Source organism: Battus philenor, unplaced genomic scaffold, assembly GCF_028537555.1.
Source record: "Battus philenor isolate CCGP_79_NKW_IND1 unplaced genomic scaffold, ilBatPhil1.0.hap1 SCAF_12, whole genome shotgun sequence".
NCBI lineage: Eukaryota > Metazoa > Arthropoda > Insecta > Lepidoptera > Papilionidae > Battus > Battus philenor.
In genome coordinates this window covers 11131484-11149019 of record NW_027181674.1, presented here as the reverse complement: position 1 = coordinate 11149019, position 17536 = coordinate 11131484, and the positions used below count along the sequence as shown (strand labels likewise).

The window sequence follows — 17536 nt, the reverse complement described above, 5'->3', positions numbered from 1 at the left end:
TTGACAATAGCCGCCTTGACATTTTAATTTTTGTTCAATAAATTTATTACATTAGCAATCAAGATAAAAAAAGTATATATGTATTTTACACTACAAAATTATAATTTTTATTTAATATGGGCTATAAATTAATAAATATAATTATATTGTTTGTTAATATTTTAGTAACATTTAATAGTTTAGTTATTGAAATAATTATTATATTTGTATTTTTTTCCAAATTATTATATGTCTTCAATTCACATAGACAAAACCTTGTTATTGTAAATTGTGTTAAAATTATATATCTTTACTTAATCAGGTACTTCATGAATAATTTTCCTTTGGAACCCTAATGAAACTGTTGGAATCATTTGATTTTTTTAAATGCTCTTATTATTTCATTTTTCAGCTTCGTTTTAAGTGTAATTATACGTTTGGTTAAGTATTTTTTAAGTGTTATACACTATAAAATATTTAAATTTATAAATAATTGGAGTTACAGAGAAAATGATTTAAATAATTAAAATTATATTTATTGTAAAGAAAATAAATATTATAAGCGGGTCGTTATTTAATTACAATCAATGAAATTAAAGTTTTATTTATGGTTAATAAACAAGTTGTCAAACTTAGTAGAATCTAACGATCTTTGTTCATGCTGTTATCATATTAGTTTTTCAGCTAGTATTAATAATAAAAAATAAAAATTCTTTCTTAGTTTAAAATTAAAAAAAAAACAGTTATTCACAATCTTTATCCTGCAACCTCTATTAAAATGAAGCCCGTCAAGCAATGAAGGTCACCGTTAAAAGTATGTTTTGTTATTTTTGATTATGTTTTTAAAAGTCTCGTCTTATTAATAGTATTATTGTTTAAGGTTGGACCGGTGTAGCGACGTGGAGGTGGATAGCGAACGACGATAATTGCGGCATATGTCGTATGCCCTTCGATAGTTGTTGTCCAGATTGCAAGCTTCCTGGAGACGACTGCCCGTTAGTCTGGGGTGCCTGCTCACACTGTTTCCATATACATTGCATAGTCAAGTGGTTACATTCCCAACCGCAACAGCAGTGCCCCATGTGCCGTCAAGATTGGAAGTTCAACAATAAGTAGAGTAAGTGTGAAATTGTTACATTTCTTGGCGCGTTTTGCGCCTATAATCGCTCATTAATTTCTAAGGATGTTCTAGTAATAATTCATCATTGTTAATTTCTAGATTTTTATGAATTAATATTTATATATTTATATGAAATAGGATTTTCAATTATTGTTTCCATGTTATGATTTAAAGCATTCATTTTTCATTTTACAATGTTGACGGTAAGATAATAATTTTTATTCACTCAATCATTGTAATTTTTGAAACACTTGGATTAAATAGTTATCCATTGGTCCAACTTCTCGAAAATACTTACACTCACTTTGAATTTTTGTATTTCAAACACTGGTAAATAGTACTGAAATAATTTTTACCCCCAGAGCTGACAAGCAATGTAATTTTCACATTATAATCTTCACAAGCAACATTAATGTAGTAATTTCAATATGTTAAAATGAAGCACATCCCTTCCAACCTTAGTATTAAGGGATTACATTACTCAATCTAGTATTAATGTATACCTCCTTTTTGAACACTAGGCTTCAATCCCAGAAAAAGTATAAACAGAAATATTAAATATTTTTTTCATAGTTTTAGGTAATAAATACTACATGTAAATATAACTGAGTACTAAACAGTATGTTTGTAAGAGAGAATGTAAATCAAATAATGTAAACTTTATTATTTTCTTACATAGTGCAGATTTTATAATAACTATTGCTGGTGCTTTGTTTGGATTATGTCTAAGCAAATATGTAGAGATATTTGTGATTATATTAATGAACTAGCTAACTTTTACCAAAACCTAATTTAAAAATTTTAGAATGATGTAGCTGAACTTTAAAGAAAAAAAATATTAATAAACTGTCTTTGTAAAATAGTATAGTATAGTTGTTATTGCAATGGCACTAAGTACTTTGTCAGTTTTAAGCCTTCTAAGTATTCAACAAAGACCGCCAGCCTGCTAGCCTCAATCCTCTTATTAACACATTTTACTGAATGTGTATTTAGAATATCTTACAGAAACCATACCATGTAGTTGTCACTACCTTTTTTAAATATAGAATGAGACATGTTTATTTAAACACAACATACACATTGTTCTTGATTTTCAATAAAAACTCGTAATAAAGTGGAAGATGTTTCAAAGAGGCATAATTATATTCATAATAAGAAGAATGCTAGAACTCAATTTGATTAAAACTGAATTCAGTTTGAACTCTACTAAAATGGCATTCAAGTTGTTCAAGTTCAACTTGCAAACTCACTTAGCTAGTAGACGGGAAATGCACCCAGATCTGAGAAGAGTTCACAACAAACTCGGACAAGTCTTTTTAGAACAGGTCTTTGCAGTAATTGATTCTCTAGCTCTATTATTTCAATATTAAAATAGGAGTTTTTTTTACGAGTTTTCTGTTTAATAAATTTATTAAATGCAATATGACATTATTTAGAGACTTTAATGGCTATTTATTGTAATAATACACATACACAGTTGCCCACTATAGAGTTACTAAAATGGAAGCCTAGAGAAAGATATAAGCAATATAGGTTTACCACAAATGTCCAATTGTTTGTATTGAAGGGATATGAAGTACAAAATATAACAACATATATTTGCAATTAGTAGATATGTAACAAAAATGAAACCTTCGTAAATTACGAAACTACCTAGTAACTGAATAAAATTAGAAACAATATGTTTTAAAAGAAACTGAAAAGTGACAACTTTTGGACAATGGATTATGTATTTAGAATTATATATACACACATGTCTTAGTTTTTTTTTTTTGGAAATAAAATATTTATTCACTTTAATTATGAACAATACGTTTAAAGAAGTGAATGTATAGCACATTTACTGTAATTTGATGTGTAGGTACATCCTATCCCAAAATTGATCATATTAGAAATAATTAATAATGTAATGATCTTGAAAACTCGTACTCAAAATTAGGATTACTACATAATAAAATGAATTATTGTTTACTTTCTGTCTCTGCAGACTGTATTGTCAAGAGTTATAGTCCTGTCGCATTTCAATAGAATTAATGTAATATATATTTCATAGTGATCATTTTATGCAGGGTCTATATTCCTTGTCTGGTTTAACAATAAATCTCTTCGACACTTGTATGTGGTTATTCGTCGTTGAGATTTTAATTAGTTTTCATTTTCGCAAGCTTCCATCAGCAACGTTCTGATGCTCGAGAACAATGGGCGACACGGTAAGTGGCTTTACGTGTAGACAATAGACCACCCTGCAACATGGTGTGTGCAGTAGGTAGCCGGCGTTGCGACCGCTCTCATAGTAAACAATCACTTTTACAATATTTAAAGTGTGGGTCAACTCATTGTGGTCCGTGCGTGTTACCAACTTTGCAAACTGTTTAAAATTGCAATCTATTATGGTCACCGCTTAAAAATGTGTTCTAAGGAGACGGAGTAAATTTTAAAACAGATCTTTCGGCCGCTCGGTGCGGCGGTGGAGGTGTAGTTTAGTTAGCTTCGCCTCAGTTGTCCGCGCGCCGCGGTGGGGACGGACGTGCCCGCATGCTTGCGTTCGTGTGTTGTAAACGGCATGCTTCGTGTTGTCCTCGCGCTCATTATACTATAGTGCCAGAGTTATAGTATTGTACGAGTGAGCCTCCTCTTTTAAGCATGTTGATGGTACAGACAAATGCGCAGCCCATGAAGACTAATAAAATAAAAGGGCCACCCCCGGTACCACCCAGGCCTAGTCAGAGCTTAGTTGCCGAGGCTCTAGCTAAAACGAGAAAAGCCGTTACGGACTCCAAGACGACCCTCTCCAAATCTCGAGCCTCGTCCAAACAAGATCTCAATAATATTGCAAAAGCTAAAACTTTGGACAGGACGTACGCTGCAAGTCAACAAGTCGTTACTCCGAAACAGAACGGATTGGCGAGAGTTAAGTCCTTCATCAAAGATGTAATTAGCGATCGCAGCTCATCTTCAGACGAAAAGAAATCCAGCGGTCAAAATTCTAGAAGAAGTTCTAGCGATAGCAGTTCTCTTCATGGGCCGGCATCTATGAAAAGATCTAACGAGTCCTTAAATTCCAAAGCGGTGAAAACATGTAGGCAAATTTTAGTGCGATCTCTTTCAACGTCAAATAAGCTGGATCAGGATTCCAAATGTAAAGTTTCAAAGTCCTCTAGTTTTGCAGAGAAAACGTTACCTTTGAGGAAAGCGCCTCCACCACCACTGTCTCCTAAACCTAAGTTGAAACCAATGAAAGCATTACCAGTAAATAAACCAACAATAAACCAAAATAAACAGAAGAAACAAGCAACAGAAGTATGTCATTATTCTTTACCAATAGACGTAAAATCTAATACAGAATTAATTACGGAAGCACCGTATGCCACAGTAGACGAAGTACAAGAATTCGACGATAGATTAAGAAGTAGCCCGTTACTACAAAACACCTTAGATACTCAAAAAATTAATGACAATGCCAATAGCGAGGATCCTAATAAAAATAACTCTCTGGATCGTAAAACGTCCCGTGTCACCGAAATGCTCATCTCGGAAATACTCGCGAGTCGAAACAACAACACAGATGAAGCGAATACAGTTATAGACAAAGGCAAGGATTCCACGAAGCTGACCAATGGCAACGACTCGCCCGAGATCACTAAAGACATGAACAACCACGAAATGTTAATATACGAGCTGCAAACAATGCGCTCGCAGTCTAACGTACCTGAAGGCCCCGAGGACAAGGATCCGTCGCCGCACAGCGAGCTATGCGATTCCGACTCGGAGCCCAATTACGCAATGTGTTCAGTGACCAGTGAACAAACTGACGATTTGTACGAACAAGCGTACGCCTATATTGTAGACGACGATTTAAAGTCTAGGTAAGATTCTTAATTGAGTCGAACAAATCGAAGCTTTTCTCAATGTAGGCCCACATATTTAGGTATTGTACGGTTATTACCTTTAAGCGCCGTCTCAACGGTGGTTTTAAATACGTTGTTGAAAGGTCACTCGTTGCGAACATACTAAGTACAGTATAATTGCTCAGTAACGCTGCGAGTTGTTAGACTGTTTTAAGGTTTTAAGGGCACGAACAAATTGTGGACACATTGTTCTTACATTTCCATTGTTTTTTAAAACAGAAAACTGATTCAAGTGTTTGAAAACTGTCATTGTAGCGCGCATTATTTTTTTCATATAGGAAATTAAAAAAAATTCTCATTTATTTTACCAGTATTTTTTCCTTTAAATGTAGATTAGTGTTTTAAATAATGTAAGACACTGACCAATTGGTATTACAAAACATAAATGATACATGTATGTAATATTGTAACATGTTTCAAAATTTATTCCATCCTTGCATGGATGTGATGATGATCGAAGATGATAATGATGATCAAGTCGCCTAAAATTAAGGATTCGACGTAGTAAACCTTCGCTACCAGTAATCGAGTCACTTTCAGAAATTATTTTTTTATGCAGTGATGAACAAAATATACACGTAACGTTAACTGACTGGTATATAACATCAGCACAAAGGTTTTTGTCAATAAACATAAAACTTTAATCCTTAATAATAAAAACCTGTTAAAACTTGTATGTTAAATGAGTAGGAATATATTTAAATTGTTGACCCATGAGTCGCCTGCGATTTCTGTGCTAAAGAATGGCCCTGAACAACATAAAAGATATTTAAGTCATGTTATCCGACGTTTGCAAAGTGCTTGACCAGTTGAATCAGCCGCACTAAAACTACCTATTTGTGTTTAGTTATCTGTTGTATTCATTAGATTAGAATCAGTACGCTATCCGGCTGCAGTTACGAAACTATCGGCTTACACACATAATAATATCGTGTACATAAAAATAATACTAGTACTTGTTAGTTGTTTGCAGACATGTACCGTATTTAATTGAATATGTGTTGTATATAAAATATAAGTTTGATTTCTTTTACTGTGCCTAGCGCAGAAATATGTTTAACAATGTCTTATAGATAAATTTAGTAGTACCCACGAATTAGAGTGAAAGTAAAAGAAGTCGATGGTCCGATTATTACGTTTTGAAATTAAATTAAGACTAACAGATAAATTTAACTGTATGAAAAATTTTGGCTATGGTCATTTGTTCTAAAGGCAATTATTTTTCATATCAAAGATCAATGCTGATGTCTCTAAATCCCTGATAATTCAACTGGATGTTACACTTTTGCAGCAGGTTCACCTCGTGACAAATAACACAAGTGATTGGCTAGATATGAAACCATTAAAGGGGTGAACGTATTGCTCATTATCAGGAAAAAGCAATGTATTTTTTTAGTTAAGACGCTGAGGACGCTTAGCCTAAAACCTCTTTTAAGGTAGAGCAGCTCGAGGGATCCCTGGAAAGCCACGGTCTTGGCTGCTACATACTCCAATTGCACCACATTGGGAGCCCTGTGAAGTGATCACTTTGAGAATATGTTACATTACTTTTAAGCCAATATTTCTAGTGGTAAAGTCTACAGACACATATAATAAACAATAAATAATTAGAACATGATGTAATCTGAATTTAAATTAAAAATCTTACTATACAGTCATAACGTTATTCATTATATCTAAAACAGTTAATTTTTGGATACCAAATTAACAGCAAGTGGGATATATATTCCCTATATATAACACATACATATATACACAATATATCTGAATAATTCTGACGAGAAGGATAGTTTCAAAACGTATTTTTTTAAATAGACGTTCTGCATAGTATCCATATACACACACACACACACACACACACACATATATATATATATATATATATGTGTGTGTGTGCGCGTGTGTGTTTGATAGTTACAAAAATAAAATAAAAACAAACGATAAAATTCTTATTTTTTATTTCGTATTATTACAGAGCAGTATTTCATATAGCAGCAAGATTTAAGATTTTCTTTCCTTCTTTGTGCCTAGGCTCCGAAAGCAGTTCCGCGCAATTAGCACTATGTCTCTTCAAGGATTACCGCCTCTCCCGAAGAGTCTCAGTGGCTTTGCAGAAGGAGAGCCCGATCTGTGCGAGTCACCGACCAACGTCCAAGAACCACCTCCCACGGACCTCGATTCACAACTTACTTATTTGAAGAAGGAAATGGTGAGTTTTATTTTTTTTATCGATATTAAATGGTCAACGGTAAATATCTTAAGAAGAGTTAAAATCTACAGCAATCCCTCACTTTGGGTCGTGGTTACGTTCCAAAAAAAAAACAAAATGCACAAAAAACAAAACGCAAAGTGAAACGACGCAAAGTGAATTAAGATTTTCTATAGTATACCATGTAAAGACTCGAACTCAAAACAAGGCAACCTCTAGAATCTAACGACGCACAGTGAAAATTAGTAATTAATTAATTAGCGACTCAACTTCCACAAAACGCAAAACGAAACTACGCAAAGTTATATTAGTTACATATATATATAATACAATGTTCATTTTTAAATATTATTTTTAATTTCTGTCAAAGATATTCACTACGATAACGGAAAAAACTAGTTTAAAACATTTCGTTATTCGTTTCTCTATAATTTTTTAAAATTTGTATTCCATACCTTAAGTCTTGAGTATCACTTCTTTCTCAAATGCAGTCATCTCTAGGCGATAAATAATAAAGCCGAATCTATTACTCACTATGAATATGTGCACATTTCCCGTCTCCGGAGTTCCCTTGGCGTCATTAATGTAAATTACGGGAATATAAAGTTTTATAACCGCCGAAAATAATAAATTTCGTTACACACCGGCTACATGATGTAATAAAGGGTTAAGTTCTGGTGTGTTGATTCCAGGCCTAGTTTATTTTGAATTTTCTAGATATGTACATCGAAAAACTAAAATTTGAAAATATTTTTAATTCTTGTTACAAATTTATAAGCATGCACCTTTTAGGTTCAAAGCATAAACAATGTGAAATAGACTACCGCTAACGTCAATTAGATAGCAGATACATAACTTCGTTATTTTATGATTCAGTTGAATATGTTTGGAACACCTTTTTGTATATTTTACCAGTACAGTATAAGAGCATTATATCTTTTTTAATTTATTTCATAGTTATAATAACACATCAGCAATAAACAATAAATACAACAACTAACATGACAAAATAATGTTTTCGCAGTGCGTAAAGCATGTTTGCGTGCCAGTAAAATTTTTGACAGGTACAGAGAGTTTCGATATCACGTCCTGTTCTCGTAATATCCGTGCAGCTTTAAGGCGTCTTACGAAACGAAACCCGATGAAGAAAAAAATGTGCACCGCATAATAATGCTGTTTATTTATATTTTATAATTATTATAATAAAAATATGTTTACAAAAGCACGTCGTTTTAACGATTTCCTTTATATAAAAATATGACGGTAATATACGAAGTCCATTATAAGGAAGTATCAACGTGGTTGTAGTTAGAACAAATTACCTGTGGTTCAAAGTAATTTTTAGCATTTTCTCGTTTAAATAAATTTGAAATCCGTAGAAAGGCGCTAAAATTTATTATGAATTAGCCTCCATAGTCCTATATGCAAGTATGTTTTTAGTCATACATTTCATTTGAACCATACTCTAACGTTTAAGATTAACAGCACCAGCAACATATTGAATTTACGTTCAGTGCTTTAACCTTAGTAACCCGTTCCGTCTGTTAAATCTCGCGTTTGCTAATGTTTGATTTAGAGATAAATCAATTGGTGGCTTCCTCTTAAATCACGACGCTGGGCCGGTAGCGCGCGGCATCACGCCCGGTGAATACAGAATATAAACTAAGGCGTGCGCATCTGGTTTTAAAACTGCAACCCGTGCCCGATGCTGTTACTGACTTTTATTTTTAATAGTACAGTCATTAACCTGTAAATTGTAGAAATCGAAAACTAAGCAGTAAATAAGTATTTTGTTTAATAGTCATAGTTAGGACCGGTGTTAATAACATTTTTAATTACATTTTAACGATTTAATTAATATAGCACAGGACCAAACCTTTGCGTCGCCTTTGAACAGAATCTTAGATCATACTTTTTTACAGTAAGAATGCAGTCGATTATTTTTTAATACACATTCATTGAAAGGATTTTTTTTTCTTTGAATACCCCGAGTAACGTGAAATTTTTGAACGAATTACTTGACAAAAATATGTTGATATGTTTTATTTAATCCTCGATTAGTGTTAAACATACATGTCTCCCTTCAAACGACAAAATAAACATCTTTTGTAGGTTTTGTAAACCATCCCACGTAGGTTATTGCTCCATGTAAAGTAGGCGTACAGTATTAATAATGTCTTAACGATGACATGGCATATTTTTTCCAACCGCAGTACCCATAAAAGTTATAATTAAATATTTACATAGATAGACAAATTTTATTAAAAGAAATTATACTAATAGTAATGCAAGATCACATCTTAATATCTTTTCACGGGCATTTTTATCTCTGAGTCTTACTTTACCTATTGACCACTAAAAATTATAAAAATTAGTTAACGGCTGCCTCGTTCAATGAGAATTCAGAATCGTAATTAAATTATTGCGCTTTATGGTTTATTTTTGTTTACTTTGTTTCCATAGAGTACATATGTTTAGTGGGTAATTATTGAAATATGTTAGCATGACTTTGTGGTTTACTTTTAGGTAATTTATCTATAGCATCAAACGCATCATAGCATATAATTATGACTTCATAAACAATGTTTACATGAAATCCTTGGATAACTGCAAAACATTAAAAATAAATACAGGACAATAACGAAGATTAGCACTAGAAATAAACACTAGCTTATTATACTTTTCTCTAGGCTTTATATTTTAAAAACTCTTTTGAAGGAAAGCATATAACGTTTAAAATAATTCTGTGTAATTCTTTACTGACTTATCATGCAATAAATTTTAAACGTTTATCTATCAAAAACTATTTAAAAAAATCCCAATGTAAAGGGTTAATCAGCCACGGAATGAATCACTATAACTACCGTACTCAGAATATAAGTGAAGAACCCGGCCGACATTGCTGTGAACTCTTTTCATATCAAGACGCGTTAAGAACCATGGTAACTTTGTTTTAACTTGCTGTCATTATAGAGGAGTTCCATTTAATTCTAGCTTCTATTAAATTTGGTTCTACTGGCCATTTTCTTACGTGACAAGTGATTGCTATAAATGATTTAAAATGGATTATGTAAATAACTGAATTATTTAAACATTAAATATTATTGTTTTGTAGTAGACTGGTTGTTTTTACAGTCGTTTCCAGTATGTAACAGATAAATTGTCAAATGTAATAAATTGTAATGTTACCGTGGAAGTTTGTTTGAAATAATCATACAAATTAATATAAATTAAGCATGACTAATGCTTGTATCTGCGTCGCCGATTATCAGTCGTATGGCGCTGTGCTTTGCGCTGCGCACGCGCACGGTGACGCAATGTGATGTGCGCTCTGTAGCTTCGAATATCCATTCAACCTCACATCCATGCTTTATGTACTGATTCACCTTGGTTTACACTTAATGTAACTAAGTTTGTGTTTATTAAATTTATTTTGTTGACATTTTAATATTTTTATAATGTAATACATTCCTAAACGCATGGCGGACAGACTGTCGATTGCATGTCACACATTCAATGTGTTTTAGCTTATCTTCGTTCAGCTTATCATTTTAGCTTCATACATTATTTTTGCGTTCTTTGTTCGTAGACCTTGGAAAATGGCAATGGTTGTAATATAATAAAATTAAAAATAAGTTATAAATAGCGAACCAAAAATATTATTTTGAACCAGGAGGATAGCAGCTCCTGTTCGGCGCCGTTAGTCATTCCGGCTTTGACATCGTAGTACGGACTCGCAGATCCGGAACTGGCGAGCCATTAACTGGCCAAGAATAGATCCGATAAACAATATGCTACTACGTTATAAAGACATAGCAGTTGCATTACCGCTTCCATCACAATAATCTATTATTTCCAACATCAACGTCTAATTTGCAATCCTAATTGAGTAATCGCAGTAAATTTTGTACAATGATTTACGTGTACTTTTGCATGTAGTGGGTATTGTATTTCAAACTAGTCATCATTCGCAATTATTTAAAAAAGAATCCGTAGTTGCCAGGTTTATTATGAATTGTTTTACTTTAATACATTATGCATGAACGTATAATTATAATAAGTATCTTTAAAAATTTCATTTAATAATAACAAAAACTGACACTGTACACAACTTAAGCAAGAGGAATTTTTGTACCTAAAGTAAATGTTCATAATGGAGGTCATAAATAGGTTTACGGTCGACTAAATACAAGATGAATGCAGCCAGCGGCTGTAGCATGTAGTCGTATGTTGCAGCTTCAAGCTCTGTTACAAATGATGTGCAGGTTAAATTTTTTACATTATTTGTTATATTCACTGGACCAACGTAATAGATTATGGCACATACTCCATGCAAGAAATCCTGTGTGGACATCAGTGGGAACATCATAAGGTTGTTATTAATAAATACACATGAAGAAATCTTTATACTAGAAGAGACAGTTAATAAGCGCTATGCACTTATATGCCGATCTATAATCTATAGCCGTGCCATATCACCATAATGTCCACGGCGAAAAGATTGTATAATTAATGTAGTGGCGGGTGTAGGATGCGAGTCATTAATTGTTCAAGGCTGCGCTGCGCGGCGCAATTAGTGAGAAACCTGTTCCGTTCAATGCTGTTCGCATGACACGGCCAATCGAGCATTGTTTTGCGGCTATCTGAGAAATAAGAAATATTTGATGTGATGCGCTGTTAAAAATCGCGTCTCTCAAAGCCGAAGAAATATCTTAGTTCCTTATCTCAGCGTGATTACCTTCTAAATTAATCATTGATGTATATGTGTCGGTACGACACAGATCTGCATCGTTCAGGTGAAAGGTCCCTAAGCAAGACACCAATTTGCTAACTCGTAAGTCGCTGTATATTAAGGGACAATTAAAGGAGACATCGTTTTATATTTTAAACTGAACACGGTAGAGTAGAAACGCGAAGTTAGCTTACTAGGGCTTTGCTGTATTTAAAGACTCGGGATAATAAGCGCTATACTATAAGGAGTAATAATAATAGTTGTATTGACAATCAAGAGAAAGCCAGGCCAACTTATCAGTAAAATACACTTAATTCGTAACAATATTAGATATATCTATCAGCGTACATTTAAGTAGGTTCAATTTGATTTTAATTCATCGGCGTTCATCATCATCAAACGATACCTCGGATAATGGAAATGCGGTTATCATTTGTTGTGTGCGATAAATTATAAGGTATTTAGCCCGAACATGACCGCATTGTTCTTTGACAATAGCTTTTACTACCGCTCGCCAGTAAATAACATATGGTGCTATCTTTCTTTTCTTTTATCAAACGATGTAACTGACATGAATGAATTTAGAATAATTGTTAAAGAATTATTTTTAGATTGATATTGTACTAGGAACTTGAATAGAAAAAAGTGTTTTGGTTTTATTACGTATCATATTATTTTAAATGAATTTTTTTTTCTATTATTCAAATTAACCACAGCAACGTAGCCATTCGCAGTAATGTTTCAATAAAATTCTAGGTCGTAAATAACTTTCCAATGTCTGTTATGGCGTCTCTTTGCTCATCGCCGAAGATTTGTAAGGCATTATGAAAGTCGTCCCATACAAACATCCGAGAAGGGCTTCCGACGACTTTCTTTTTTTCTTTTCACAGGTTCCCATGCAATTGTTCAACTATAGTTATAGATTATGATTAGATATGTAAAGTATCGAGTGTATTGTACCTTAATATAGCTCATAGATTTACACTACGATAATGTTGTTATTAAACACTTTGCTGCCTATATACAGGTTGAGTTGATTCAAAGTATCTATCTCATATAAATATTTTACACCTATTTTCAACCACAATGAATAAAGTGATTATCACTCTGAAATTGGTACGTTATATTTTTATTTTTATATTGGTACGAGTATACGATAGGCCAATAACTTGGTAGTACAAAATCTTCATGAACATATAGTAAACATTATCCGAAAACACGTTTTATTACTGTATTATCATTACGCTATTTATTATTTCTGAAACCTATGATTTTTATTGTATGATTTTATTCTACATAAATTGACAGCAAATGAGCTAAACATTCATCCATTTAAAGATTTTACATCTTTAAGTAATTGCCCTATATTTAGTAAATACTGAAATGGTCCTTCAGAATATATTAAAGTGAAGCAATGTGCGAATAAAAAAATGTAAAACTTTACATTTAATCACACGGTGGTTTTCATACAACATTATGCTCACCATTGTAACTCTGAAAGGCAGCGCAAACAATTGTTACTAATTTAACTTTCGTCAAAGAAACAAACAGTACTTTGAATACAAAACGAATGCGTTTCGTTTAAAGTAAATGATTACTTGAACGCTGAAAAAGCTCGTTTTTTTCAAACTCTTGTTTACGTAGGCTATATACCATTACCATTATAATAATTTTCAACTTTAACCTATACTATTTTTATATTTATATAAACGAATTTAAGGCCATGCGACTCCTGTGTTGTATGCCCACAAGCCTGACGAGTCAATAAAATCAATAAGGTGACTTACGTAGATCTAGTTTGAAAGAAATTAAAGAGTAATAGATAGCGCAGAATCTGCGTACGTTCTATCAGTATTAGCGGTACTCCCCCGATGGCACTGCCGTGGCCGCTGCGTCAATACTGTTATAAAACCATAATGTTACAAATTAATATTAGCAAACTCCTGACTAATAGCTTTTGTTTAGTTCAAACCAACTGTCGACCGCGATGATAATAATCGGCGCGTGTTATTTATTGCCTATTATTGTTTTTGATGACATAGTTGTTATACGATTCATATCTTTGTTACGTACCAGGTTGAGATAATCTGGTGGCTGACCGCAATAGTGTGCTAGGCTCTGAATATCAAATCCAAATCAACATCGCGTTTGCGCTCGTTGCGCAAAGGTAATACAGTCAAATCCGTAGTGCTAAGTCAGCGCCTAGCAATGAGACGGATGGGATACTGATGTTATAGACTATATTCCGGCATATAAGATAGTAATAAAGGATATCTAGTAACGGTGGCATTATATTTTGAATGTTATAAATCTTCACAAAATTACGTAAACCCACTTTTGCTGTTGTCGGTATGGAAGATATGCTAAAGATTACCATGTACCTTTGAACAGTTCTTTTTCTCAATGTTTTTAGTTGATACGAGTTCTTGTATGATTCTCACTTTGCTGACAAAAAAAAATAACGATCGCTTTCATGTTAGGTATCAACCTAGGTTTTGTTAAGTATATAAATTGTATGATGCATTATCGTAGTTATTTATATCAAGAGACGTAGACTAATTAGTGATTCACAGTCGTTTAGGTAGAGACCGCGATAGTATATGACACTTTTTTCTATTAGGTTTATTCTTTTTATAAAACAAAAGCTGTATAAGAAAGCAACATACTTCATATTAGGTGGAGCCAAATGGCAGCTTAAAAATATCATATTTACACTTGGTTTAAGGAAAAATCCTTCCATGGAGATTATCTTTTTAATTTATGTGCTCACGTTTATATGTTGTATCGTGTTTGGTTGACCCCCGGGAACCACAGAGTGCATTTTAAGAAGCAGCGTCACTCGACATTTGCAGCGGCCGCATTGCCCGCGCTCGCTGTGCACCGCGTAACTGATTGACGTCGGACACTGGGCGCTCCAATTAACCCGCATTGTGTCTAATGTCACACGTTCGTGTCCGGGTTGGTGCGCTTCACAGGCGCGCCGTTACACTTCCAAGCAATTGCATAAGCGTTGCAGTAGGTCAGATCTAAATTTAACCGGTCAATATCTTTGTCAATCTCATTCTCTTAACAAATAATTGTTGCGAGGTAAATAACGTGTTGATTTTAAACAGGCACAGTTGGATGGTATAAACTTTTTCCTACCTGTTAATTGCCAGTTGTGTAACCTATTTCAAACTTTAGACTTCGTACTGTCACAAGTAATTGGTTTGTGTTACATGACGTATACATATATAATAAATATATAAAGCGTATCTTGCAATGATTAATTTATGCATATTACACTTAACGACTTAATAATAAATGATGATTACTTATAAAAATCAATTTGCTATTTCGTACACTCTTTAGTATCTATCATAATAATGCTTTACACATATGATTTATTTTTTTGTTTGATGTACTCTCAACATTTTTTTTATTTGGTCTAATTTTATATGTTTATGTAATATATTATATGGTTATGATTGACACAAAGTGTTTGACAGGTGTCTTAATTTTGTGGTTTGAATGGAAAAAGAAAAGTGTTGTTTTTGTTATTTAACGCGCAGACATTTTTAATTTATTTCTGAAGAGTATCGCTTTGAACTGGAATAAGTAAAAAATATTTGTTGAGCCGCTGAGATTTATACTTAGTTACGCATTTAAAAAATATCAATCATCAATATTTACAGAGAGTGGATATAATATTGCAAAAACGAATTATGTATTTTATTATTTAGTAAATTAGTAGTTTGTAAATTTTTAGATGATTTATAATACACACGTGTATAGAGAAGCAGTGGGGCCGCAGTCCTTTAGGGAGAGCACGCGAGGATATTCTTAGCACGCGCGACACCCGGGGTGGATTACGTCATTTTAATACCCGTTAAACTAACCGCGGACTTCGGTAGAAAACGGAAAACAAATGCGCGATTGAAGGAAGGGCGGAACAGAGAAAAGAATGTTAACATTCTTTTAATAGTCATTACTAGATTCATATTATGCATTATAATTTAAAGAATTTGTGGCGTAATACAAGTCTTTTTGTAATACAAAGAAAAATAAACACATTCCATAAACATCGAAGTGTTTTGTTGAATTCTGTACATGGTTTCTCAGGTAATTATTAGCCTAAAATTGCAATAAATATTAATTCTATGGCAACAGAAATCTTTACTTTTATTATCTATCATTAAACTAAAGGTTTTTAGTTTGAAATTAAATAGGATTCAGTGTATCTTCACTCCACGGTTGGGTTCACTATAATTTGGTTCTCACCGAGGCGCTGGTGCGTTTCAGTCGTAGTCATTCTTTATTGTTATAAAGTTGCGTGCGCGTTACAACTACGTCTGACGCACGTTGTAAATTGCATATTATTCTTGTGCATAAGGCTTGACCAGACAGAGAAATGATCATCCTCGAAGAACATTGTTACAATTAAGGATAACGCAGATTTTATTACGGGGAACCTGTTGACATAATAATCCTATTTTGTTTTATTTTACAGGAAAAGAGTAATGGGTGTTTTAATTGTATACGTGTATATTGTTGGCCTGACGTATTCTAATTGAAAATCAAATCAATGTAACATATTTAAATGATCACTTTATCAGTTAATGAATAATGGATACTTTTGTTATTTATAAATATAGACCATGCAGCAGTTAATTTATATTTTAATCGGTTAATTGCCAAACTCGCGAACTATAAACTGAAGTGTTAAAAACGCAGTTTATATAGTAATTATATATTTAAAAAGTTTACAGCTTTTGCGCAACTTTATGATATATTTTTTAAAAAGTACCTTCTACAAAGTATTATGATACTTATAAAAATAAGATGCGTGAAATCGTTATTCGTTTTTAATAAAGAAACCAAGACGAATAGGGATTAAATGTATAAAACATATAAATGACTGAAGTTTCAAAATATATGTCGTAACGAAGAAACTTCGTTTTCAAAAATGACATTCTTCCCGTGCGATCCGCTTGGAAGTGAAGTGTAGCGCCGGATTCGAATTTACGGTGCGTCTATTTTTACGCGAGTCGATGGAGCATTAACCAAAACAAAGTGTGCGCCGTCTTCATTAGCGAGAGTGACGGCCTTCCCGATGTGTTACCGCCGCGACATGTTACTGCAGCCTGTTACGGCATTTATTTAATTAGTTAGCGCTGTTACGTGATTTAATTCATTAAGGTATATGATTTTCTTCAAACAATCTCAACTATGAATTATATATAAATATAAATAAACCGTTTAATATCGTTTTCAAGTCAAAGTAATATTTAGACTCAAATGTCATTGATATAAATTTTAATAAAGATTATATTAGAGCAGTTTTCCAAAAATATTAGGTTTTAAATCGGCGCTTTAAAAGCTTAGAGTAGTTCTTTTATCATACGATCCAACGAGTTGTCATGGTAACCTTAAATATGAGGTCATTGACTCAAGTTGCACGTGATAGCGCTTGCGCACGCGGCTCATTTGGTACGGCGACAACTTAACAAGGCAGCAATTGCTGGTTACTAAAATGTCTTGCAACGTGGACTAAACATATACATAAAACCAAGCTTTATCATTATATTTTTTACTGTTAATGCATTTAG

The 17536-nt window shown here is 33.1% G+C and overlaps 1 protein-coding gene across 3 annotated transcripts in view; it reads left to right on the top strand.

Annotated features, from left to right (window-relative positions):
• The first annotated feature begins 656 nt into the window (after positions 1-656).
• The window catches only part of LOC137932698 (anaphase-promoting complex subunit 11-like), a 50909-nt gene continuing 34029 nt past the window's right edge, over positions 657-17536 (top strand). Inside the window, exons 1-3 of one of the 3 annotated variants that reach the window (XM_068776345.1) lie at positions 657-793; positions 860-1096; positions 7039-7129. In XM_068776345.1, coding sequence (XP_068632446.1) covers positions 775-793; positions 860-1095 — 255 coding nt within the window. In that variant the 5' untranslated portion in view covers positions 657-774 and the 3' untranslated portion in view covers position 1096; positions 7039-7129. Of the gene's footprint in view, positions 794-859; positions 1097-3618; positions 4966-7038; positions 7217-8240; positions 8400-17536 lie in introns of those variants that run through there. The other 2 variants (XM_068776343.1, XM_068776344.1) reach the window with 2 other exon arrangements.